Source organism: Heloderma suspectum, chromosome 3 (genome assembly GCF_057233095.1).
Source record: "Heloderma suspectum isolate Gila_16-S chromosome 3, 16-S_ref, whole genome shotgun sequence".
In the NCBI taxonomy this organism is placed as follows: domain Eukaryota; kingdom Metazoa; phylum Chordata; class Lepidosauria; order Squamata; family Helodermatidae; genus Heloderma; species Heloderma suspectum.
The window spans coordinates 214,327,854-214,354,160 of record NC_139460.1 but is presented as its reverse complement, the minus strand read 5'-3'; the positions used below and the strand labels follow the sequence as shown (position 1 = coordinate 214,354,160).

The window sequence follows — 26,307 nt, the reverse complement described above, 5'->3', positions numbered from 1 at the left end:
GGGAGGTTTGTACCTTCACCTTTGCTGAATCCTGTATGTAAATCAGAGTTTCTCAGAGCTGTTCACTGCAACAAGTTGGTGAGGCAAGAAGAGGCTTGTTTACAGAGGCCTTTTGTCACTGCAGACAAAGCTACCAAATTGCCAAATGTAGCAGAAAGCTCTGAGTACTCTCTATTGATATGTGTCATGTATTGAACTGTTTTCTTCTTCCCTCACTCCCTGGCTCCCTGCTTCTCATCTGTTCTTATTTTCTTTGCCTTTCTCCACCCCACTCCTCAGAGCAGTCCCGAAGGAGATCACTCTCTCTCTCTCTCTTTTCCATAATACTCCTTGTCCTTGCTGAAGGAATTGTCCTGTGTGCTGAATAGGACCACAGGCAGCAAAGAGGGATGTAGGCCCTGACCCACTGGTACTAGCAAAGCAAAAACACCATGTTGGGCAAAACAATCAAAACTTTGCAACTACAGAGGATCGTTGTAGTCTTTTAGTCCTTGCTCAGTAGCCAATGTCTGTGTGTGTGTGTGTGTGTGTGTGAGAGAGAGAGAGACAGAGACAGAGACAGAGACAGAGACAGAGAGTAGTCTTTGGAAAGTGGGACAGAATAGGTTTCTGTTCCTTTATTTTATCATCTCGCCTCCAAATAAATAATGCCAAAACCAAATAGAGGTTAAATTATTTTACTGCTTTTCAAAGTTGGAGAGAGGAAGCCACATGGATCCAGTTTCTGGTGACGCCTGTAAATGAACTCAATAGCGTGATTGCAGGGTGTCTGCCGAGTTGTGCATTATTAAGTCCCATGCATTATTGAGCCCTAGTCATGTTAGACAGTCATTGTTCTAGTCTTGAAGGAAGACAAGCAGAAGAAACAATTTCTTTTGACTTGGCGGAACCGTTTATTATCTTGGAAGCTCAAGTTATTAACCCTAGCACATGGCATTGCCTTATCTTGGCACAATGATGAGAAGGGGCCTTTTTTCTGTGGTGCAGAGGCCCTTTTTGACAGTTGCTGAGAAATAGTTCTGTTGCATTTTACATTCAGGATTTAGTAGGAAATCCCAGCTCAAATAAGGAGGGAATCTGATGCTGCTTTCCTTTCCACCTAAACTTGACATTTGCTTCAAGTCAGAGGTTGTTCAAACATGGTGATTTAGTTTCTGGTTCGAACATACTTGGCATGTAACATGTATTAGCAAAGTCCTTAACTTGTTCTTTTGTTAAGGAGGTCCATTTATCTCCAGTGAATCCATATAATCTCAGAGGGAGGCTTGGAGGGTGACAACAAGGGAGAGGGCCTTCTCGGTGGTAGTCCCCCATTGTGGAATGATCTCCCCACTGAGGTCTGCCTGGGGTCATCTTTTCGGTGCCAGGTTAAGACTATCCTCTACTCCCAGGCACTTGACAGCATATGATGGAATTTTAATGTCAGCTATTTTATCAGGTTCTGGTGTCCTGCTGTAATTGTTTTTAGCTGTTTCAAATTGTTTTTACATTTTGTATGTTTAAGTTTTTTATGTTATGTTTTGTAATTTTTGTGAACTGCCCAGAGAGCTTTGGCTACTGGGGAGTATAGAAATGAAATAAATGAATGAAATGAAAATGAGAAAGAAAAGAAAAGAAAAAAAAGATCCAACAAGGCTGCAAGGGGTCTAGATCAGAATCAGCCAGTGTGGTGTAGGGGTTGGAGTGTTAGACCGGGACTTGGGAGATCTGGCTCTAGTCCCCACTCTGCCAAGTCACCCACTGGTTGACTTTGAGCAAGTCACTGACTGTCAGCCTAACCTACCTCATAGGGTTGTGATGAGAATAAAATGGAGAGGAGGAGGATCATGTATGCTGCCTTGGGCTCCTTGGAGGAAAGGTGGGATATAAATGTAAAATATAAATAAATTTACCACCCAGAGATAAAAAGGAAAGGTTAGAGAAGTTTCTTCTACAGACAGTCTTGATTGTTTGTTGTTCACAATCTGCAAATAAGGCCTCAGTGTAATGCTATGGTAAGTAGCAGTTTAAAGCTTGAAAAGTCCATGGATCAGTTATAAATTTGGGCGTTCTCTCACACCATGTACAGCTGTGTCTTGTGGGCCTTCCAAACAAACTTAGATCATCCTACTATCTTTTTGCAGTCTAGAGGTAGGCACAAGCAGTCCCTTGGATCTCAGCTCACAAAATGTCAGCATAATGGGGGAATGGGTCCCTGACGTCACAGGGGCAACCGTGCATTTATCCTACATTGGCCATGAAGTATTCTCTCAAATGTTTTTTTTAAACCCACCCTTCCTCCCCGTCAGTGAGGTGCCTTAGTTCTAAACTGAACTGAGCTTAATACATGTATAATGGTTATTTATAATGGCTCACATTTACATAATAGCACCCTTTTATCTCCCCCCAAACACCTCAGAGCACTTTTACAGTCTTGGGCACTGTTTCATCAGCAACCAAAATGCATCCCTCCTCTGGGATGGAATGTGAAAGCCAATTAATACTGCAAAATGATAGCACATGGCAGGCTAAAGCTAGGAATAAATCACTTAAAAATATCCAGTCTATTGGGTTACATTTAGAGGTGAGAAGGCCTGGGGGGAAATCAGGAAAAAAAAAAACCCTGTCAGAAACAGGGAAAATTCAGAAAATACACATTTTTCCCCAATGGCTGTGCTGGCTGGGGATGATAGAAATTGAAGTCCAGAACAGTCAGAGATGTACTTTCTGCCCACCCCCACCCTAGAAGATGCAAAAGGCTCTTTGAGAGTGTGTTGCTTGAGTTGCCAGCGTCAGGCCTGGCCTGCTTCTCTCATGACTTTAAAGCTGAGTGGCAGGAAGAGGTTTGGCAGGTGTGGTTTCAGTCATGTGTCCATCACCGGGATAAGTTCCGCCACGCGGTGAATCTTTCCATGCTGTGTACATTTTAAAGAGACAGAAGCTCCTTCTGGGTTGGCAATAGTGAACAGCAGAGACATGTCGGAGAGAGAGGGAAAGTGAATGTTTGTCAGCCCTCCAAGCCCTCAACTCTACAAGCCAGTGTGTCTTTGGCTGTTCTGTTGTCACCATCCCTCAACTGAACAGCAGTTCTACTGCTGTGTTCCAAGCAGAACAGTCAGGCCTGCGCAACATGCGACTGCTGACCAAGCCAAATGCAGCATCCCAGCCGTGGGAATAACTACGCTTCCAGCAGCCCTAGGCAGGCCCCCAAAACATGAGTTTTTCCAGATTATGATTGGCCACCATAGATGGCTGGTAGCTGGTCCAGCCCAAAACAGTTTGCTGCCTGAGGCTAAGGACAAGATGGTGCCCCCACCCAACCTTCCATTGGACAGAAGGTGACTGGATTGGCAATTACATCTTGCTTTGGCACTGGTGATGGCATGGCATGCTCCACTGCACCCAAGGACAGCAAGCTAGCTTAGCAGTTGCAGCGCAGGCTGCATGGCACACGCACCTCTAACACCTCACCGCTACTCCCTGCCCCCTGCCAAGCATCTGCCGCCTGAGGGGCCAAGATAACTCAGTTTGGGTGGGACTGGAAAACATTAAATGGAAAGATTTAACAATCTACCCTTGGCTATATTCACATTAAAATTACAACTAAGACCATTTTTTCTACTCCAATATCTCTCTTTGCTGTTATTCTTCAAAATGTTTTTACCCAGGAGAAATTCCAGTGCCTCTCCCTGTCCCAGGCTGCAGGTCCCATTCTGTGTGGCTTCTTCTCCCTGGCAGACCAGGCCTACCCAATATGTGACCCACCAGCCCATGACCTTTGCCAGACCAGGAGCTTGACACACACATCCCTGCTTTTGTAGTCCCAGGCAGGCAAGAAAAACAGGCCAATGGCCAACATGGCTAATAGGTTTAACTCGTTGGATCACAACAAACTGTGCAGCTGTGGTCTAGATGTTCTGTGCCTGTGCCTATTTTGCTTTTTCACTATCCTCTCACTGTTTGCGATAGTCCCTCTTCTACTCCCTTTACTATTTTCAACACAGTTTGAAAGGCTGGAACAATGCCTGCTTCCTTCTGAACCAGTTGAAAATGGCAGGGCAGTGAATGGGAACGAAGGCCAGCAATAAGGGTAGGCATGGCTGGGCACCTGCCAAGGGCCCACACACCCAGGGGGTCCCACTGTCAAGAGCCCCCTGGAGTTGCTGCCCTCTTCACCACTGCAAATTGCTGGTTTGCCTGCCTCTCACCCTGGCCTAGCGAGTGGTGTTGAGAAGGAGGAGCAGTAGATGTCCCTGCCTACTTGCTCCTTGGCTCTCTGCCTGGCAAGCAAACAAGCAGTAGCAATGCTGAGAGAGAGATGAGGAGCAATAGCAGCTGGTGACAATGGCGGTGAGAAGGTAGGCTCACTGAGGGAGGGCACCCATTGAAGGTATCTTGCCAAAGGCCCTCAAAAACAGGGAGCTGTCACCAATGGGAACCATAAACTACTAGGTGCGGGCACGATGTGTGTGCGTGTGTGGGAGCAGTTTCTACTTGTATATAAGTGTAGTTAACGGTGACAAATGCTTTCCCCAAACCCATCAACTTTTGCTTGACAGTGTTTTTTTCAATGCAAGACTCTTTACAGAGTTTGCTTCTTGCTTTTTTTCCCTTGCTTTTTTTTTTTTTTGGATGAACAGAAGCCAAGATCATCAATCCATTTTGCCCACAATGCAACTTGTGTGAAAGGGAAAGAGGTTATTTTGTGTGCGTTTTGCCCCCACCCTCCAAAATAATAAATGGGTTTTCCCCCCACTGAGAGCATCAACTGAGTGGAGAGAATACAGGAGGTTTCCCATGCAGTGGGTGGCCGGGCTGGCTGGAATGAGCAGGGTTGGGAACGAGGTCTCTGAAAGACTATTTTGATTACTTATGATAAATGGGCTCTGCATGCTACTCCCCCCCCACACTCTCCCCCTACCCCAGCATACTTCCCTCTCCAACCCAACATCTTTTTGTCCCCCTCTCTGTAACTCATTTGAACACCAACTTACATAACCTGCCTAGCCACAGGCATTTTCTCCTGCCCCCATTGTCAACTGTATTATCTATCCAGTGCTTTATCTGTTTTATATGGAATTATCAGGCCAGGCACATAATAGTGTATTAGCTGATTTTAAAAAAATAAAGCTGAAGCAACCATTGCTGCTTCTGCAATAGCTTTTGGTCAGCTTAGGATCTGGTACAGCAGCTTTAAGATAAACAGGAGGCATATTCCAAACCAGCCACGTAAAGAAGTCTAGACATATTGCTAGCCAGCAAAAATAAATTAATAGCCTGCTAAGAGGCTAGTAGCTGGTATAGCCATGCTGGCCATGGAGGAGGGGGCTTCATGCTCTGATGACATCCAGGCTGGACAACTGTAACATGTGGCACATGGGGCTGCCTTTGGAGATGGTTCAGGAACTTCAGCTGGTGCAGAATGTAGCTGCCTGGGTATTGGTGGGTGCCAGCCAGTCTGCTCATGTGACACAATATTGTGTCAGCTCCACTGGTTGTTGGTGCATTTCCAGGCCCAATATAAAGTGCTGGTTTAAACCTTTAAAGCATTAAATGGTTTGAGTCTGTTACATGAAGGACTGCCTTCTCTCATACCAGCCTGTCCACACTGAGATCATCAGGAGAGTCCCTTCTCACCTGCCTGCTGCCAAGTACGGTTAGGCTGCTGAGTACAGATGAGAGAGCCTTCTCAATGGTGGCTCCACACCTCTGGAATCAACCTCAATGAGGGGTTCATCAGGCCTCTTATTTGCAGGCTTTCAGGAAGCCTGGCCTTTCCATAATCCATGGACTGCAGTTTTTATTGGTGAGACCCGTTTTTATAGGTTTTATGGAGTATCTATTGAACTTTATTGTTTTTATCTTGTACACATGTTGCCCACCGCTGGTCGAGATGGACTCATGATAGGACAGTTTCCCATGTTCATCTGAGGGCACTGACAGAATTCAGGTGTTTGAATGAATGCATGCAGGCTTCAAGTGGGGAGAGGCACACATGGAAGCTCCCTACTCAGCTTGGGCCCTCACACGTTTGGATGAATGTGCATGAATGGGGGGGGGGTAAAATATCCTTTGCTCGTCTGAGAGAAAGTGGCTAGGGGTGCAGTCCTATGCATGTTTGGACAGCATAGCTGGCTGGGGGATGTTGGGAGCTGTTGGACGTATTTCTGTCTGAACATGCATAAGATTGCACCCTAAGATGAATAATAGGGTTGCTTGGAATTGGAGGTGATATGGCCCAAATGAAAAATCCCCCAGGTTGAGCCGCAGAAGCCGCAGTTATCTGTCCCTAGCCTTCAAGGGTTTTCAGCTGGCCAGAAAATAAATGGCCTGGCTAGTTCTTTTGCTGACAGGTTTCTTGCCAGAAAAAGCAAAGGGCGAGTCTGTTCATCTCTTTCCCCCACAGCACATAAGGTGGGCATGGGTGATGTTGATGTTTTTAAGATGCATGCTGCCGGCCAGGAGTAGGCAACCTTTTTTCCATCCAGGGCCACATTCCCTCTGAGATAATCCCTTGGAAACAGTATGCCAGTAGGGGGTAGAGCCAGAGCCATTGTGAGTGGGGCCTAAACCATCCCCCACATATGCACTTGCACTTTTGTTCTCTCTTAAGATCATGACCACCTTATACTGTTTCTCTCTTTTCTCTCCCTCTCGAGATTCTTAAGAAAGAAGGAGAGAAATAAACCATGTGGGTGATGATTTTAAGTGTGTGTGTGGGGGGATGCCTTACACACATATATCATCTTATACACACTCTCACTCACACCCCATCCAACCATTCACACATACATATCTGGCTAGCCTGCTGGTCTCCCTCTTGTTTTCCTTACCAAAGCAGTGGCTGATACAGGAAGGAAATGGAAACCCTGAAGTCTGCATAAAATAAAGCTAAGGACTGCAGATTGCCTATCTCTTCCATAGATGATTAGGCAACTCTTCCACTGGGCTGTGTCTCTGGAGATGTAATAAAGATTGGTTGGTTGATGGGTGTACCAAAAACATCTGGGCCCTCTCCTCAGACCCCAAAGAGGCAGACATGGGCTCTGCCTCTTGCCTCCATCACGGGGCCTGCTCTGGGAACAGCCCCATGGTCTTTCCCAGGTACCTGAACTGGAACCATGCTCCAACTAGCATGTGGATGGATGAACAGCTGCAGTTCGAGCTAAGTGTGCACTAGCTGTCTGTGACCTTAAAAGAGTGATGGTGTGTGTTCTAGAGCATAAATAGAGATAGTGTCTTATCTCAGGAGACTATCCCTGGGGGACAATTATAGATGCCATCACGCACTATTTAGGAGCCCATTCTCCTTTCCTGCGGTCACTAAAAGGATTTTTGGACAGACAGAAATGCTGGAGATGGATTCAAATCACTGAGGGAAGGAAAAAATAATTAGGATAAATCCACAAGCCTTCAATTTTCTCCAAATTAGCCCTGAATCATCTGTGGTTTTCCCTCTTCCAAAAAACACACACACAACCCCAATATCTGATGACCAGATAGCCTCAATTATAATCAGCAAAGAAGCAATAAGTGCCTGCTTGGCTAAAGAAAATGACTTGATTTCCTTTTGATTAGTATTGAGCTTTTGACATATCACCAGGAGGATTATTGCCTTGTGCAAAAGTGAAGCAGCCTGTCACCTACGTTTTTATGTTATTTTTCCAGCAAGGCCAAATATGTGAACAGGCTATTTCACATGACTTTTTGCAATCATGTTATGTGGCAGCATGTGCTAATTTTGTCCCCCTGCAGTGCAATGTCAACATGCAGGACATCTTCATGTTTTGAAGGCAAGTTGAGGCTTGGGGACAGAAGAGTTTAAGGAAAACTCACCTTTTTCCTGATGGCCGTACAAATGAAGTTGGTCTCATGCTTGCAAACTGGGATCCTCTCTAAATTCCACAGCTCTCAGGATGGAACAGGTGGACGGAATGGATAGAGCAAGTTTCAAAAATAGAGGGGCACTATGAAGTGGCAAGAAACACAGAGCAAGTAACGCCCTCAAAAGCTTGCTCTTTGCAATGTAAACATTCAATTATACAAAATGAGACATGGCTTCCACTTGCTCTACGATTCTTACAGTTTTTGTGCCATCCCTTATTTCAGCCTTTCCACAATCTCATGACCTCCAGATGTTTAGACTACAACTCCCATCAGCCTCAGATAGCATGACCGATGGTCAGGGATTATGTGGAGTTATAGTCCAACACATCTGGAAGTCACCAGGCTGCAGAAGGTTGCCCTATTTCATTATATAAAGTCCAACATTAGGTGCCTTATAAATAATAATAGTTTTTCTTTGAAACTTCATAAGTCTAGCAATGCAACAGCTATTTTCCTCCCTGCTCCATTCCCCTCCCTTCCCATCTGAACATCTAAGAGCCTTTGAAAGAATTCAGTGTGACTCAAGTTTGCTTTCAGAATTTTAAACACTGCAAATAAAAGTTCCAGCTTCTCAGGCTGCAACTAGAAGTTACAGGAGATTTGGAGCTTCTTCCCAAACAGGCAGCCCTGTCATTCCTTTTCTTTCCCCCTCCCCCAGTAACATCTAGGGCAGCTTTTCCCAATCTGGCACCCTCTGGGTGTGATGGACTACAACTCCCATCATCTCCGATCAGCATGGCCCTCTGCTGGATGGGAATAATGGGGATTGTAGTATGGAGGGCACCAGGCTAGGGAAGGCTGATCCAGGGGCATGGCATCATCATGTGGCAAGTTTTCCCTGCTCCATTTCATGGCCTGTCGGAGACTGAGGGAAATTCACAGTGCAATGATGTCCCAACATGCACTGATGTTAATATGGGAGGGGGTCAGGAAGTGAGATAGCAGACCCCACAACCATCATAACATCGAGCTCCAAGCTCACATTCTGTAATTCTTGTTCTCTGGGACCAATACAGCTGCTAAGACAGGAAAGCAGCAGAGTCTCTTCAGTGAAGTGCCATGTATTGAGCAAAGCTATCCTGAAATATGGAGCATCCATTATGTCCCATGGAGCTGTCATGTTCAGGCATAAGGGACATCCCTTTAGCTGAGAGATACCTTTCAGCACCAGCTCAGGTGCCCTGAGTTAACGGCTCACAATGAAAGAATGTCATGAGCCAGAAGATGAATGGCACACTCCTTCCAGAAGTGCCCTACAATGGCAGAGGTGCAGGCATGTTCAGTTCGCAGAGAAGGGCTGTGCAGTTAGCCCTGTGTCCTGGGGTTTTAAATCGGATGGTGTGTGTGTGTGTGTGTGTGTGTGTGTAATGGCAACCCACAGCATCACAAGCAAACAGCAACTGGGAACTGAATTGGTAGCTTCAGGCCTCCATTACAACCCTGGCCAAGGATAATATATCTTTAAGTACTTGTAATCTTTTGAAATTCCCCTCAGCCATGCCTGGGAGAGGAGGTGGAGATTACCAAAAGGGAGGGAGTGAGGGAAGTGACTTGGGGGAGAACTTTGCCAGACGCACTTTAAGAGACTAATGGATTTCTAATGTTTACATTCTTTCTATACAAACCCTGCTTTATAAATGATCCTGGCATTATAGCTGTAAAACAAAGTCATAAAAACAGCCTGCAGTTCGGGCATAGAGCATAAATGCCTTTTTCCTCAGGCAGATGAAGGGAGAGCTGAGCGCAATCAATATTTATGTGCCTTATCTATGTTTCTACGGTGAAGTCAGGGAGATGGTACATAGGCGTAGGTATGTTACCAGCCTCTGGGGTTGGGCTGAGACTCTCTCCCCAGCCCCCAAAGGTGCCTGTTGCATGTCTAGAAGCATATAGCCAATTTTTGGAGCTTCCTGTTTTGATGTCCATCCCTCTATTCCCTGCCCCTCACCATGGCCCAGAGGGCATGTCTGTTATCATCTCATTCCATTTTATAGACTGTGCTTGCATTGCCAGATATAGATGGCAGCAGCTTCCAAACCATGTACATTACAAGGAGTCTGTAGTGGAGTGAATCATCCTAGATTTTGGAAGGGAAGGACGATAAGGATTGGATCAACTGTTGCCACCCTACTTGCCTAAATGTGATATGCGTGTGTGTACTGGGGTGGGGAAGTGGTGAGAATAATTTGGTGGTCCCCAGAGGAAGGTGACATAAAGGCCAGCCAAGAAAGCAAGACAGGTTGGGGCCAGTTTGTCTTTAGGCATGAATTTCCCAACATCATGATGGTTCTGAGATACGCTGGAGCTGTTCCAGTGCTGAAACAATCTCTGCTGAGTTCTGAGTTTGGATTTTTCGGTCATCTACATATACGGTATGTTGTTACTTCGCTGCTCATGTGCCAGGTTTAAAAGCACACACAACTGATTCACACAGTCATTTAGATTTAATGAAAATATTGTTGCTACTTCCCCTTCCTCCATTGTTTTCTTTTTCTTTTTTTCAGTATGATGCTTAGTCTTAGTCATGGCTAATGATATCCTGGAAAATGTTCAAGATGTGGCAGAGTGGGGTGCTTTGAGCTGTACCCCAATAGGTGCCACAGTATTCACAGGGGATGGCGGGGGATGACACACCTTATCAAAAAATAAACCCTTGGCAACTTATTGTGTCTTCCCCACCTCCAAATGCTCATGTCTGTTGAACTAGAGAATTCTGATAGTCTTGGCATTTGCCAGACCTGGATGTTAGTTGTCCTCTTTGTTAATAATTTCTTTCTTTCTTTTATTTCTTTGGTATGAGTGACTTTCATTCCAAGCCTAAACAACAGGCCATTGGAGAAAACAATTTGCAGTCATCATGCCCCTCTGTTTAGCTACACTATGCAGCATTTTATTCCTAATAATCATCTTGGACTTGAGCATTTTCAGTCTGAGCTCCAGAAAGGCCTGTTCATCACAAAAGCATCCTCTTGCCTGCGCCCCAACTTCCTAGCTCCCTGGCTCCACTCTGGGCTGCTCCTGGGTAGCCAGCTAACGGCTTTCCGCTGCAGCTGCGCAGCGACTCACAAGAGCTCGCCAGGAAGGCATTGTGTGCCCCAATTACTCTGCATCCCTGTGCAATTGGTCGGGTGCTGAGAAAATTACAGACCTGCAAATGAAATTAGGGAGGGGAGGCCTGGCAGCGGCAGAGAGGAGACCAGGGAGCAGGAGAGAAACAGAGACTGTAGCTGAGAGAGAAAAATTAGCCTGGAGTTTAATTCGGTGTTTCCAAAAGAGCAGTTAATGGATTATGACAAATGTCCTACTGCTTTCCCTAGTGCTGGGTTAAGATGGAAACGGAAAGTCAATTTTCCTAAATGGATTTTAAATGGCTGACCTCGTGTGTGTGTGTGTGTGTGTGTGTGTGTGTGTGTGTGTGTTTTCACAGAGTGATTTTTGGTCGGGAGGCATCTTGGGCATCTAGCTGCCTTGGGTCTGCTCAGGTTCTCCCTCGCCCCCTTGGGGTTTATTTCCTACAGGACTGGTAATTTGTGGCCAGCTCTGGCAACTGTAAACTTTGCTGGTGTTTTCTTTGGATTGTACCAATGCGTTCCTCTAGCCTGAGATGCTTTGCAGCAGCACCAAGTCCTCTGTTGCTGCCCCTCAGAAGAGCTGCCATTGAACAGCAGAGCAAGAGGGAGACATTTCTGATGCACAGCCTATTTTTTTCTCCATGGTGGCATTTGCTTAATCCTTTTGGTCCCCTTCAACCTTATGACATTTGGGACCGATGCTTAACTTCAGGCTGTTACATGGGACCCACATTTAAGTTATTATAGCAGCCTTCCCTAACCTAGTGCCCCCCAGATGTACTGGACCGCAACTCCCATAATTGCCAGCCAGCATGGCCACTGGCCATGCTAGCTTGGAATTATGAGAGATGCAGTCCAACACATCTAGAGGCCACTAGGTTGGGGAAAGCTGTATTACAGTATATGTCTGCCTCTCTCCCTCTCCTTCCCTATATGCATGTATGTATGTATGTGGTTCCCCTGTTCTCTTACTTTCTCCTCTTCTTGCCTTCTGTCTCTCTCTTCTTCCTTCACTTAAAAAATAATGCAGCCAAATTATGCATCGGGACCAAGCAGTGGGAGACCATATATCATCCAAGACCTCATTTCTTCAGTGCCCCATGGTTCTTGGGAATTCATTCCGATGATTTCCAAGATTGCTTGCTGTCTCCAGCCCAAGTGTTCAGTCCCAGAGTTTGAATTCATTCCTGCCCCCCCACCTTTTGGGGGGCAGATCTGTTCAGGCAGATGCTTGAGAGTGCCAAGAAGGTTGAATGCAAAGTATGCTTGAATGACTGAAATGCTGCAGGAACCCCGGGGTTGCCTTAGTTCTGACAGTACTTGAAGAACTAGAACAGCTTTCCCTGACCTGGTGCCCTGTGGTGTGTTAGACCACAATACCCATCATCACCCAGTTGGCAGGAGTATGGGTATTGTAGTCCAACATATGTATTGTGTTTCTTCCCCCACAGATGCCCTTCTGTGTATAACAGTGTCGACATTTCTTTCCCAAGAGCCTGCGTGCATTTTCTCTTCAGGGCTTGAAGCCAGGAATACGGCACTCAGCCCTGGATATCCTGTGACTCCTAGGGCCTGCCAGTCTGGCTCCAGTTTTATCATGCAACTATCGCTCTGTTGCTAAGCTGCTTGGGTATAATCAAGATCCCTGCCATGTGGCTGTAACATACAAAGGCTGCCCCCACTCTTGGGAGTAGTAATGATGTTTATCATTTTTAGAGTGCAGCCTTCTCCAACCTGGTGCTTTCCAGTTGTTTTGAACTACAGTTCCCATCAGCCCCAGCCAGCACCTCCAATGGTCAGCGTTGATGGGGGTTGTCATCCAAAACATCTGCAAAGCACCAAGTTGATGAAGGCTGATATAGGGCTTTAGAACATTGGAAGTGCTTTGTATCTCAGTAATTGTTACAACTGTCCTGTAGGGTGGTTTCTGCAGACTGTTCATGGTGGGGAGGGTGGGGAGGGCTGAGCAAGAGTGGCTTGTCTGAGCCAGTCCATAGGATTCATGACGGAACCAGGGATTTCCAGGTTCAGTCTCTTAGGGTGCAATCCTATGGGGATAGTCAGCTGCCTCCGAACTCGGAGGTGGCTGACTATCCAATGCAGGGCAGGCAGAGTGCAGAGGGGATCTTCTCCTCTGTGCTCTGACTGCCCTGCATTTGCAGCTAGACAGCCAATTTTGTCTGTCTAACTGGGGCACATCGGGGGGGGGGAGCTGGACGGCGCATAGGAAGCATTGTAATGGTGCTTCCACAGTCCCCGCCCCGCCCCCAGGAACACCGCTCCACATTGCTGTTATGAGCATGGAGACAGGGAGAAACCCTGCTGCCCACGAGGCAGTGGGGGAGGGGGCAGGGAGTCGAGTTTCTGGGAACCAAGCTCAGAGTCCTGGCTCTGAGCTTGTTTCCCAGAAACCAAAAAATCCTATGGCTGTCTAGACTCTAACGGCCATAGGATTATGCCCTTAGCCGCTATGCTACAGTAGTTTTCATCACTCGCTCATGAGTAAGCCGCATTGAAATTAGTGGGATTTACTTCTGAGTAAGCATGTGTAAAGTTGGGCTTCAGGTAGCACTCTTCCATCTGCTGCTTCTGGAGGAATAGCCCCACTGAGAAGTGCATTTCCTTGCTTGCATCTCTGTGAAGGACTGGAGCCCTTAACATGAAAGTGACAGCGGCCTGGTGCAGATGTAATGCTCTTTGTCCAGTAAACCACGCCTAGCCAGACTGAGAATGAGCGCTGTTCCCACTCTGTTCTCCTTTTTTCCATCTCTTGCATGCCTTAATGCACTGCTTGCAGGGTTTGCTGATCTGGTTTCCTGTTACATCCAAATTGGGAAACAGCAGTTTAAAGCCTGACTACAATCCTTGCTCACAAGCCATGGTTTATTGGACTGAGACTGTTGCAGCTGAATCAGGCCAATGACTGAGAATGTATTGTGTAGCAAAGAGGGGTGGTGGTGGCAAGAATAAGAAAGATCGTTCATTTTTCAGCCTGCACAAAGGAATTTGCAACTCACCAGAAGTCAACATTCACGAGAGAAAAGTTGTTGGCAGTCTGGCATTCTTTTAAAACCAAGGACCGATATTGGGTTATGCGGTGTGCATTACTGCTTGAAGTATGTAGAGCGGGTGTGTGTGTGTTCTTCACACTTCTCCTCCTTTCATTGTAGGGATCGAGTATGGCGAAGTGCTTCCAGATTCCTTCCCATCAGCCCCCGCAGAGTCCCTTCCCCACTTCCTACTGGAGCCGCAAGATGCCTACATTGTGAAGAACAAGCCCGTAGAGCTGATCTGCAGAGCCAACCCTGCCACCCAGATCTACTTTAAGTGCAACGGCGAGTGGGTGAATCAGAACGATCATCTCACAAAGGAGAGCTTGGATGAAGTCACTGGTGAGAAGCCTTTGAGGATTAGACCATCTCTTATGTCCTCCTCCACCACCCTTCCTCTCTTTAAGCCAGTTCTAGCATGATATTTTACATCCATGGGATATCCCCTGGGCTTATTCCCATTGAAGCATATGCTGCAGAGCAGAGGTGCAGAACGTCAGACCCGGGGGCCAAATACAGCCCTCCAGGGGTGAAATCTGGCCCGTTCCCCTGGCTCTGGCCCTTCCCCCCACCCACTCATCGTTTGGTGTTTTCCCAGCTTTTGTGCAGTTTTTTCCCCGTTCTAAAAGGTTGAAATGCCTCCCATGAGGCTTAGTTACGAGCAGTAAGAGCTTTCAGCTAAAATAGGCTGGTATTCTTGGTATTTTGGTCCAGCCACCCCTGGAATGGAGCTCCACCTGCACCCCCATCCTTAGGCTGAGAGAGGTTCTGCACCCCTGCTGCAGAGCATGTCCCCTGTGTTAAATTATATGTATACACAGAAATAGATACACACACACACGGCCTTTGACTTGCTTGCCTCTGATTTCCTTGCTTTTGATAGCAGGGAATTAAAACTAACAAAGGCTCCAAAACAAAAGTTCTCCCTGTCTGTCTCTTATCCAATGGGATTGTGGGAAGATTGCTCATAGGGGGAACACTGCAATAGAGCATTGATTTTTCAAGGTGCGTTCCCCTGGAACATTATCAGAGGTTCTTCTATGAGAAGACCAGTAATGGTGGACAAGCTTCGCTACTAGGTGGCTCGTCCACCAGCGTTGCCCCCTGCAAAGTGCAGCCACAAGGGAATTAAGTGTGTTGTACGGGACACTCTCAGCTCATCGTTTGGCCTGGTCAGCACTCTCTCTGAACAGGGTGTGCACCCTTGAACATTCACAGGAACACAGGAAGCTGCCTTACACTGAGTCAGACCCTGGGTCCAACTAGTCCAGTATTGTCAACACTGACTGGCAGCAGCTCTCCAGAATTTCAGGCAGGAATTATTCCAGCCCTACCTGGAGATGCTGGGGATCGAACCTGGGACCTTCTGCATACAAAGCATGTGCTCTATCACACTGAGCCATGGCCATTCTACACTCCTCTGCAATTCCCAAAGATCCTTTGGCAGGCAGATGGATGTGGAAAGTGCTTCCTCGTGGTAGAACGTTTGCAAATCACTTCAGCAGAAGTGCACTATCGATGGATGGATGTATGTATGGATGGATGGATGGATGGATGGGGTTTATTTCTGCTCCGTGTCAGTTTGCATGTGTTCATTCATAAGTCCATTTATTAATTTGCTATATAAAAATAATTGAATTTTAACAAATAATTATAATCATTATAACAATAACATAAACAAACACAACAAAAGATTATAACATGTACATTGCAGATTGGCTGCTTCCTGTTATTATACATGTGTCTAATTTCCAGGATGACAATACAGTTAAAAATTAATTGCCCTATACCATACTTCCCTAACCTGGTGCCCTCCAAATGTGTTGGACTACAAATCCCATCACCCCTAGTCAACATGGCCTACAGCTCCCACCATCCCCAGCCAGCATGGCCAGTGGCCATTTCATCAGATTTGTAGTACCACACATCTGAAGGGAACCAGGTTGGGGAAGGCTGTTCTATACAATTCTAATAACCATCAAGAGTGCTTTAATCCCATGAAGGAATCTTTCTGAAAGGAAGAATGAATTGCAGGCAGATAAAATCAGGGGGACTGATGTATTGATGTATGATATAAATTGAAACTCTGTGACCAAAAATAAGTCCTGCTTTGCTATTCCTCTGATTAGTCTGCTGTGGTGTGTAAACTTTTCCATGAGTGCTATCTGCCAATCCATTGAGAACTCCTTGAGCTTTCTTTCGATTGATAGATTGTGGTTTAAAAAAAACAAACCATGTGCATGAGAATTCATATTTAAATATGTATTTTCAAACGTATTTTTGCACAAACTACACATTTCTCAATATATTTTATCTCAAAATTATGGTTTTCTAAATCTATTTTATCCTAAAATTACATTTTAGATGGATTTTGGTTTATGTTTTGAGCCAGGAGTTGCTGCACAAAAATTGGGATGGTGCAAAATCCTAAGGATAAATCCACATTAATCCAGGCAGTGCGGATCAGGGAAGTTGGTATCAGAATTCACCAAGAGCAAATACCTCAAGCTTCCCCACATTTTACATGATTGTCTGGATATGTCCTTGGCTTTGTAATTGACAGATCCTCAAAAACTCATGCTAGTTCAAACACAGTTCAAGTGAATTAAGTCCACACCTGATCAGTGCCTTAAGAAATGGCACCTTAGTCTAGTTTAACCCTGCTAAAATGGAGTGGCTTAAAGGGTTACCCCAAATGCACTTTTCATTGCAGAAGTTACACAGAAGTAGACCTAAAATAAAATTCTCCCATGACATCCTTGTTTTCTGTCACCTGCACAATCTGTTCAAATTTCAGCCTCTTACCACTTACTGTTTTCTTTCTGGAAAACTCCCCGGACATGAAGCATAGAATATCCCAAGAATCTGTTGATTTTGCCATTGGGGTGGCTTTATGTACCAAAAGCCAGACAACATACCTGAGATATAAAAATGTCCCATGGATTTTCCAAGGAAAGCAGGGAAGCAGGCTTAAGTACTCTGGATGTCTGTAGGTTAGCACAAACGATAAGGTTTTATTTGGGAACATTTACCTCACCAGAGGAAGAAATACAAAATGTTGCGGGGTAGAAAAATACCCCAGAACACCAAGAGAAAGGGGAAAAAATGGATGGAGAGGGAGGTTTAAGCCAGATGCTACATGATTAGTGTGACATGTTTTTTGGCTGTCAGACTTGTTTACTCAGGTCAAAGACCACAGTCACTCAGCAGGATATGTCCCACCTTCAGATACTGAGGTTCTTGATTCAAGCCCTGGAGTCCCTGGTATAGTCATGGAAAGGGGATACATCTGTACAGGACAGACTTGGTCCAAAGCCAGGGCTGTTTTTTTTTACCTCCCTGCCTTGGTTGTGGGCTTCCAAGAGGCATCTGATTTTCCCCTGGTGGAAACTGGGTGATCAACTAAGTGGGCCTTTGATCCTGAGGCAGGAGAGATGGTCTTACACTTCTTGAAATACAATAATGTATGCTGTGACGTTCATAAGTTCACTCCACATTTTCCTAACAGTTCTAGGGTACTAGAACCTGGAGTAATTCTCACTCAGGTTTTATTTAAGATTCAAGCTCTGTCTTTACACACAAGCTAGACCTGGTGAGGCAGCAATGAAACATTCTGGTAGGTCTCAGTTTAAACGTTCTTCGATACTAAAGTTGTTGCAATGAAATGACCCTGGGCCAGAGTTTTCTCCAGTTTGAGGTGGAGTGAAGTGAAACCTCCCCAAGATTGGATTAATCTGTAAGTTGCCTTGGGGTCCCTATATATGGGCCAAAGGGCAATTCAAAAATAACATAAAATAAAATCTTGTGGGCCAGGCAGATTTTAAGAACTTTTCAGTCTCACCTCTAAATATGATGTGACCTAGTAGTTCCCTCCCTCCCTCCCTCCCTCCCTCCCTCCCTCTTTCTTTCTTTCTTTCTTTCTTTCTTTCTTTCTTTCTTTCTAATAAAAGAGAATAATAAAAGAGAATAATAAAAGAGAGCCAGTGTAGTGTAGTGGTGAGAGTGACGGACTGGGAGCCAGGAGATCCGGGTTCTAGTCCCCACTTGGCCATGGAAGCTCACTGGGTGACTTTGGGCCAGTCACAGACTCTCAGCCCAACCTACCTCACAGGGTTGTTGTTGTGAGGATACAACGGTGAGGAGGAGGATAATGTAAGCCGCCTTGAGTTCCTTGCGAGAGGGAGAAAGGCGGGGTGTAAATGCAATAAATAAATAAAATAAATAAAAAAGTAACTTGCCACCACTTCAGCTGATGGCATCCCTCCTCTTAGCAGCTCAGCCACGATCTTGGGACAGAATGCCCCTTGAAATGGCATTAAATGACAATGCAGCACGTTTTCTGCAGGGTGGTAGCCAGGGTGGCTTCTTAACCATGTAGTGTGGCTCGTTAACCGCCCTGAACAACTCTGAAGAATATTACAGATCCCTTTTCGTAAAGGTGTGGAGAAATCTGAAAATGACGTGGTCTGGATTAGTTGTTTTTTTTTTTTTTCTTAAAGTGAGGAAATCTTGCAAACAACAATGGGTGATAGAATCTTGGATGAAATTTAGCGCAATGCAAGTTACTTATAAATGGCATGAAAACTTCTGCCCATTAAAACTACTCCTATTGGTTTCACTCTAAGAACTCATTACAAGGTCGCTCATTGTATGGTTTCCACCTGAGGGCATTTGCTGCTTCTTTAGAAAGTAAGAAAAGCTCCTTAGTATGCTAATTGCTTTAGCAATGTAGTAGTACATGGTAAATCTTCCCAGGTGCTTAGTATGGCTGCTTGCTGACACACTGACAACCTAGGCCTGATAAGTTCATTATGGACAAACAGTGAATTTTCACGCACTGAAAACAGAAAGAGGCAACGTATGACTGTTTTTACAAAAAGTCACTTATTGTGTCATCATTGCCTTCGTCACATGTCCAGTCAGACCCCATAAAATCATCTTTGATTTCACAAACTGTCCCCCCCCCCCGCCACAGTGAGTAATCTCACACCCTAGGGAAACAAGCAAATTCCTTCACCCCCAGACGCAATCACGTTCAGTTGGGTGTTTGTAATATCTGCAAAGGGACTTCTGAAGAAAAGTTCCTTTTCTAGACCCATTGAAAGTAATGGGATTTACTTGAGTCATGACTAATGCAAGTCCCATTAATTTCAATTTCTACTCTAAGTAGGACTAACATTGGATACAACCCATAGTCTTTCAATTTCCTAGAATGCCCTTTTGGACATTACAAATAAGTATCAAGAACTGACTTACGGAACTGACTTCAGGACGTTGGCGGCATTTCTTGGTAACATCTGACACTACTTAGTCTGTAAATATCTTGCATAAGATGATTTCATCCTTACCAGGAATGTGGATGGGGACAGGTTTGATTCAGTAGGTGTGGCAGTGTTGATGGTTTCAGAGGGATGTTGCTGATTTCATTACTTGCTTCCTTCACCCTTGTGCCTTGTTGTGCCTCACTGCACCTCCCCAACCCTCTGTTTGGAAGGGGCAATAGGTCAATGGTAGAGCACATACTTTGCATGCAGAAGGTCTCAGGTTCAATCCTTAGCATCTCCAGACAGGGCTAGGAAAGACTTCTGTCTGAAATCCTGGAGAGCGCAGCCAGGGAGTGGCCATGTTCACACCTCACAAGAAGCCAGAATTCTAAGGAATTCTCGCTTATTGTGAATGAGCCAGTGTGCTGGCACACGTCGCTCTATTACATGGTTCCTCCTGTAAGCAGGAGTGGCTTAACAAACCCTAGACCTTCCATCCATGGTTTGATTATTGTGACGTGTGAACTAGGAACTCTGGCTTGTCTCTCCCCAGACAAGCCAGAGTGATAAGTCATGGTTTGCTCTTGGTTTATGGCTCTGTCTTGTCTGGGATGGGACTGGTTTGCATGTTATTATAAACAAATTGTAGATGGAAGCTTTGCGATTTCTTTAGCCACTTGTAGCAGGAGCGCTTGGGCAATGTGCACCAGCACTCTGGGTTGTTCACAATGAGCCGGAATTGTTCAGAATTCTGACTTATTGTAATATGTGAACATGGCCATGGAAATGGAAAAATCCATTTACGCTGACTGTGTGTTACGTTCCAAAAAGCAGGTAAATAGTTTAAAAGAACATGTACATCAGTAAATATTAAAGGGCTTTCCAGTACAAAGTTTATCCATGTGAGATCTTCCTCGCAAAAGGAGGCAACTATTGGGCATTTCCAAAACATATGCATAAAAGAAGCATTAACTGCATTACACCTCCAGCAGTTAACTTTGTTTGACAAACCTTTGTTAAAGAGACGTTGTGGCTTCCACGAAACCCAAAACAAAAGTTTTTGCTGAATAAGACATAACTGGAGGTCTATAGAGATATCAGTTATAGACGCCAGAATGATTAGGCAAAACAGGACATTCCAATTCCCTGTTCCATTCCTGCTGTAGACCCCGTGTATCATACTTATTCACTGATAATAAGTATTTATAAACATGAATCGTGGGTTGATATGCCTGGTCAGCTTCAGTAAGTGTTTCCAATAGAAAAGGAGACTCTGAGGCAGTAAAAGCAGCAGGACCGAATCTAGATAACAAACAAATATTTCAGTTGCAAATACTGCCCTTCAGCTATAGCAGGCAAATCAAATATATTTGAAAAGACAAAAACTCATCATCAATACCCAATAACTGATCCAGAGTAAATATTGTTTTATCTGCCCAGGCCCATCACAGAAACGTTTTCTTTCCTGTTCTTAGATCTGGATTTCCCCATAAGGTCACTTTGGCAGGGGGAAATGGGTCAGACCGTATTTGACGTGACATTATGCACCACACATCTCTAACCGGCAAAATTGTGAGCTCCATCCCTCTCAGTATAAGACGGCTTCCAATTTTCATGCGTTTGCTGTCGCCGCTTTTATTTTTACGCTCACACAAACATACGTGCACCCAGTACAAGTGTCTGCCTAGTACGATTGTGAGAGTTCTGCCTTATTTGTATATTGAAGTGGCCATTTGTAAGGGCAAGTCCATATGCGCCCGTTGAAATGAAAGTTGAGTGGTGATAGCCACTTGAGCAACAGCCGGAGGAAAGTAGCTGTGGGGATGGCTTTGGGCAGTGGAGCCAGTGGTTGGCTCTGAATCTCCTCCGTGAACAGGTTTAAACGATTTGGTTCTGAAGCTGTAAGCCAGGGGAGCAAAACCTCTTTTACCCTGAGGGCCAAAGTCCATTTTGGAGAAGCTTTCAGGGGCTGCATTCCAGTGGTGGTCAGTCAGAACTCTAAAACAGCTCCCCAGGGTGAACTCTGGCTGGCTGGGCTTGGCCCCCAGGCCTGAGGTTCTGCACCCCTGCTGTAAGCAGAGGCATGTTCCCTATTCACCCATGAATCTGGAACTACCCTGGAGACCTGCAGTGCAAAAGCTGATTGGGGCAAAGTCAACATCTGTCATACATTCACGTTATACTTACATGTGGGATGCTCTTAGGAGAATCTCCACGCCTGAGCAAATGCAGTGCAGGACTTGGCCCTTAGATGCACTGTTGGGGAGTGAGGGAGAGAGGGGTGGTTGCATCGTGTTTGATAAATTCCCCCCACTTTCTACACAGGCTCATTTTAATAGTCAGTCTGAGCACAGACCAGACTCACATGGTTTCCCGAGGAATCCGTGCAGAACTTTCAAGATGATCTTGAAGAGGATTGCCAGGATACCTGAGCTGTTTTAGGGATTAGAGACTATCTGAGAGTAGATAGATCACAGATCAGCACTCTTGCCCTACCTTGTTAAGCATGCCGTTAGGGATTTTCTAGGATAGATGTCTATCCTGAGTGGTGATTTTTGAAGAATGAGCCATGGTATGAATTGGGCCCCATCACATTTTTTTCATTATTGAGAAGTGACTGTAAGATATGTAACTGTTACCAATAGACAGTTGAGACTCTTTTCTCTCATTTGTTGGGTTCCCCTTCTTTTTGTATGTATGTGTGTGTGTGTGTGTGTGTGTATATATATATATCAAAAACTGTATGAATATATAGCTATAATTAAAGCTTCCATTAAAGAGGTCCATGCCGCACTGTTGTACTCGTGCAAAAGTCCATATTAAATGGCTTTGAGGACTAAATTATTTAATTAGGATGGAAGTTGCCAGCATGAATAGCAAATAGATTTGCAACAGGCAAGGAGGCTTTAATATCCCAGGAGATCACTTGCCACACATTCCTGCAGTCCCGACTGTGTTACTGTCACACCAGCTAAAGGAGCCAGACATGTTAAGATGTGATTCAGAGAAGCAGTACAGTGGGGGAGTGTACTGTCTATAGCTGCGGGGGGAGTACCAGCCCCCTTAGCTATGTCAGATATAGCGTAACTGCCGCTAGTATTCAGATAAGTTCACAACTTATATTTATCAATTTATTTACTTATTGTTACATTTATATCCTACCTTTTTTCCTCTTGCAAAGAACTGAAGGAGGTTTACATGACCCTCCGCCTCTCCATTTTATCCTCACAAGAACTCTGTGAGGTAGGTTAGGCTGAGAGTCACTGACTGGCCCAAAGGCACCCAGTGAGCTTCATGGATAAATGGGGACTAGAACCCACTTGGCTTCTGAGTCCCAGTTCTTCCAAATCTCAGTCCAACACCCTAACCACTATATCACTGGCTCTTATCTTTCACTGCCTGGCATGGCATCCTTATCAAAGGATTCAGAGTAGAGCACTTACACACATCTCACCATTTCTGATTGAAATTCAAGGAGTGCTTTGTTGTCTTTGCCTTCAGTTTGCACGACTGGCAATGGGTGGCCCAGATCAGGGGGCGGGAGCAGTCTTCAGGATTGTGGAATCTACTTTGGGGGGTTTTCTAGAACCCCAACATCCAGCAACCAAATCCTGGTGCAAAAGACATGCACTCAGAACTAAAGGATCCTGGGCCTTGGGATTTGTTTTGAGTATCAGAACTAAATGCAGCTCACTGTCCTTCCAGACAAAAATCCACTCTTGGTTATCCCCACCTTTCTTCTTTCTTCCTTTAGGAGTATAACTTACAGCTGGATGAGGGAGTTATTTTCTTGTTGCTGTTGTTAAACATTTTGATCAGGAATCCTTGCCAATTTAGTGCAAATTAACCAGAGATACACCCTGGACTTAGAGGAGGAGTTGTCTCTGCCGCTCCCATTCTTGGCTTGCCCAACCATTATTTCCTTCCCCTGAGCATCTCCTTAATACAACATGCCTGCCTACCCATCCCTCTCCCTGTTTGCCTGTCTCTCTCCCTGTCCCTGAAATCTGTTTCCCCTTTATTTATTTTTTATTCATTCCATTTATATCCTGCCTTTCCTCCAAGGAGGTCAAGGGGATATACATGGTTCTCCTCCCTGTCCCATTTTACCTTCACAACAACCCTATAAGTAGTTTAAGCTGAGAGGTTGTATCTGGCCCAAGGTCACCCAGCGAGCTCTGTGGCCAAGTGGGGGTTTGAACCCAGGTCTCCCAAGCCTTAGTCCTTATGTGCTCCTGCACAGCACTTGAGTCTTGGACTGGGTGCTGAGCCTGAGAAGAAAATAAGATCATGCTTGTGGGCACAGCAACTAATTGGGCTCAGGCTTGAAAAAGAGCGGTGATTTGAAGGGCAGGGAGCAAATGTACCATTTTCCCACAGAATGGGCCAGTCCTGATAGTTTAAAATTTGAGCAGATGCTTCAGAGTACAAAGAAAAAAGGCTTCTGAGGCTTATTCTTATTAATAAGATGGCAGCTTCCCAGGCCCCATGGAAAGCAATAGGAAATGGCAGCCATTACTTGAGTCACAGCCCTTATCTACCGCTCCCTACCATGTTCATTAAAGCAGCAGCCATCTTTATGGGGGGCATAAACCTTTTCAGTCCCCATGCATATCTTTAGTACCATCATTAGTTATTGGATTTTGTGTGTTGGGGTGGGTGGGCGTCTTTGCTTTTTTTTTTCTTTTTGAAAATGAAACACAATCGACATAATGGGAAAGGCAAGAGAAACAGTTGCTGTCACTGCAGCTGAATCCAGTCCGCAATTTGTAGACAATTGGCAGTGAGGTTTTACTATATTAAGGCAGTAAGATGAAAGTGCATGCTTGTGTGCCTTGCTGAATTGAGGCTGTGATTCTTAATGTGACGGTGAAGTGATTAAGGTTGCACTAAAACAGAAGGAGTAATGGGGTAAAGCTTAGCCCATAGTAATACGGCTTTTGTAAAACAGCTGAACGTTGATAATGGCCCTATCAGAGTTATCACCCTTGGGTGGCTCTGGTGTTCCGCCAGCAATGGAAAGCTCATTTGATCAAAAACAGCCTCTCTTACCACTTGATGACTTTCCTTTTTAATGTTTTTAACTTCTTCTTTTTTCCTGAGCCTGTTTGTGCTCAGTTTTTTGTGGTCTAAAATTCTTGGCTCCTTCAATTTGCTGCTTTCTTTCTGCAACTTCCTTCTTTCACTCTTACTTTAAAAAAAAGAAAAGAAAGAAAAGTGGGGGCTAAGATGACACTGCTTTACTCCCAGAGTTCTGCCAGAAGATAATCTTTTCCCACACTGTAAAGAGCCAGGGTGGTGTAGTGTTGGGCTGGCACTGGCGAGGCCTGGGTTCTAGTCCCCACTTAGCCATGGGTGACTTTGGACCAGCCTAATCTACCTTGCAGAATTGTTGTGATGATAAGATGGAGAAGAGGAGGATCGTGGATGCTGCTTTGGGCTCCTTGGAGGAATGTAAATGTAACAAATGAATAAATAAAAATGAAAGACCCTTCGAGACTGAGTTGGATTTTGTTTTCACACAAAATGACACCATCTGTCCTAGCAGGGCTTTAATATGTGGAACAAGAACTCCTCCAGGAGAAAACTAGACAATTTAAAAGGGCAATAGCCTTCAAAAGAAGTTGGCCCTTCTCCTGGACTGCATGTGCCTCCTGGCCATTTCGAGAGATCTAGGGGAGGGGCCATTGCTCAGTGGTCAAACACGTGCTTTGCATGCAAAAGGTCCCAGGTTCAATCTCCAGGTAGGGCTAGGAAGGAATCCTGCCGGAAACCCTGGAGAGCCACTGCCAGTCAGTGTTGTGACAATACTGGGCTAGATGTATTAGAAATAGAATTTTAGGGAGTACCTTGTGTGAGGGAGGGGAAGGGGCGGAGCCCCATGCTGGCTGGGGATGATGGGAGTTGCATTTGTTGTTCATTTATTATTTATTAAGAATATTTGTATACCTCTCCCTTCATCTTATGATACCAGGGTGGTATACAAAATACACAGCTCAACCAGCTTAATAAAGCAATTTAAAATGCCTGTGCACTAAAAGGAATTTATTTTTGGTGCCGGTTGCTCCTCTATGGGGAAGGTGTTACACAATTGGGATGCCACAACAGAGAAGGCTCCCTTCCTTGTTGTCACATATCAGTGGTACTTGGAGAAGAGCCCCCCCCCCCCGATTATTTTAAAACACAGGCAGGCTGGTGTAGGAAGAGGCACTCCTTTAGGTATTTGGGTGCCAAGCCATTCAGGGCTTTAGCACCTCGAATTGGGATCGGAAGTGAATACGCAGCCAGTGCAGCTCTTTTAGAAACGGTATAATAGGAGCCCACCTGGCTGTACTGGTTATAGTCCTGGCCACTGCATTCTGCACTAGCTGAAGTTTCTGAGTCAACTTCAAGGGCAGCCCCACATACAACACATTACGGTAATCCAACTGGAAGATTACTGGAGCATGAATCTCCGTGGGCAGATTATCCCCATCCAGGAACAGTCGTAGCTGGCAAACCAGACGTAGCTGGTAAAAGGCACTCCTAGCCATCAAGGCCACTTGGGCCTCGGTGACAAGATTGGATCAAGGAGTAACCCCAAGCTACACCCCTCTCTTTCCCACCTAGAACAGGCTGTACACCCAATTCTTGGACATGAGAACCACCTACCCACAGGTCCTCCCATCTTGTAGGGATTCAACCTCAGTTTAGTGACCCTCATCCAGCCCATTACCAAATCCAGAGACAGGTTTGCCACCAGCACAGTCTCACCTGACTCAGGTAGCAAGGCAAAATCCCCTGATTACCTTCCTCAGTGGCTCCATACAGATGTTTAAAAGCATGGTGGTTAAGGTGGAGCCTTGCAGGACCCCACAGCACAATTGCAATGGGGCCAAGCAGAAATCCCCCAATGACACTTCTTGGAACTCTACAGGTAGGAGTGGAGCCACCATATTACCATGTACCCAACCTGCAGAGCCAGTCAAATAAGATACCATGACTGATGGTATTAAAAGCCACTGAAAGTTCAAGGAGAATCAACAGCATTGCACTCGCCCTGTCTTTGTTCCACTA

The 26,307-nt window shown here is 45.4% G+C and overlaps 1 protein-coding gene across 2 annotated transcripts in view; it reads left to right on the top strand.

The window, feature by feature from the left end:
* Positions 1–26,307, top strand: part of UNC5B (unc-5 netrin receptor B) — a 210,756-nt gene that overhangs the window by 132,389 nt on the left and 52,060 nt on the right. For both annotated transcript variants that reach the window (XM_084845531.1, XM_084845530.1), the window contains exon 2: positions 14,108–14,329. In XM_084845531.1, the coding sequence (XP_084701657.1) occupies positions 14,108–14,329 (222 nt within the window). The remainder of the gene's footprint in view (positions 1–14,107; positions 14,330–26,307) is intronic.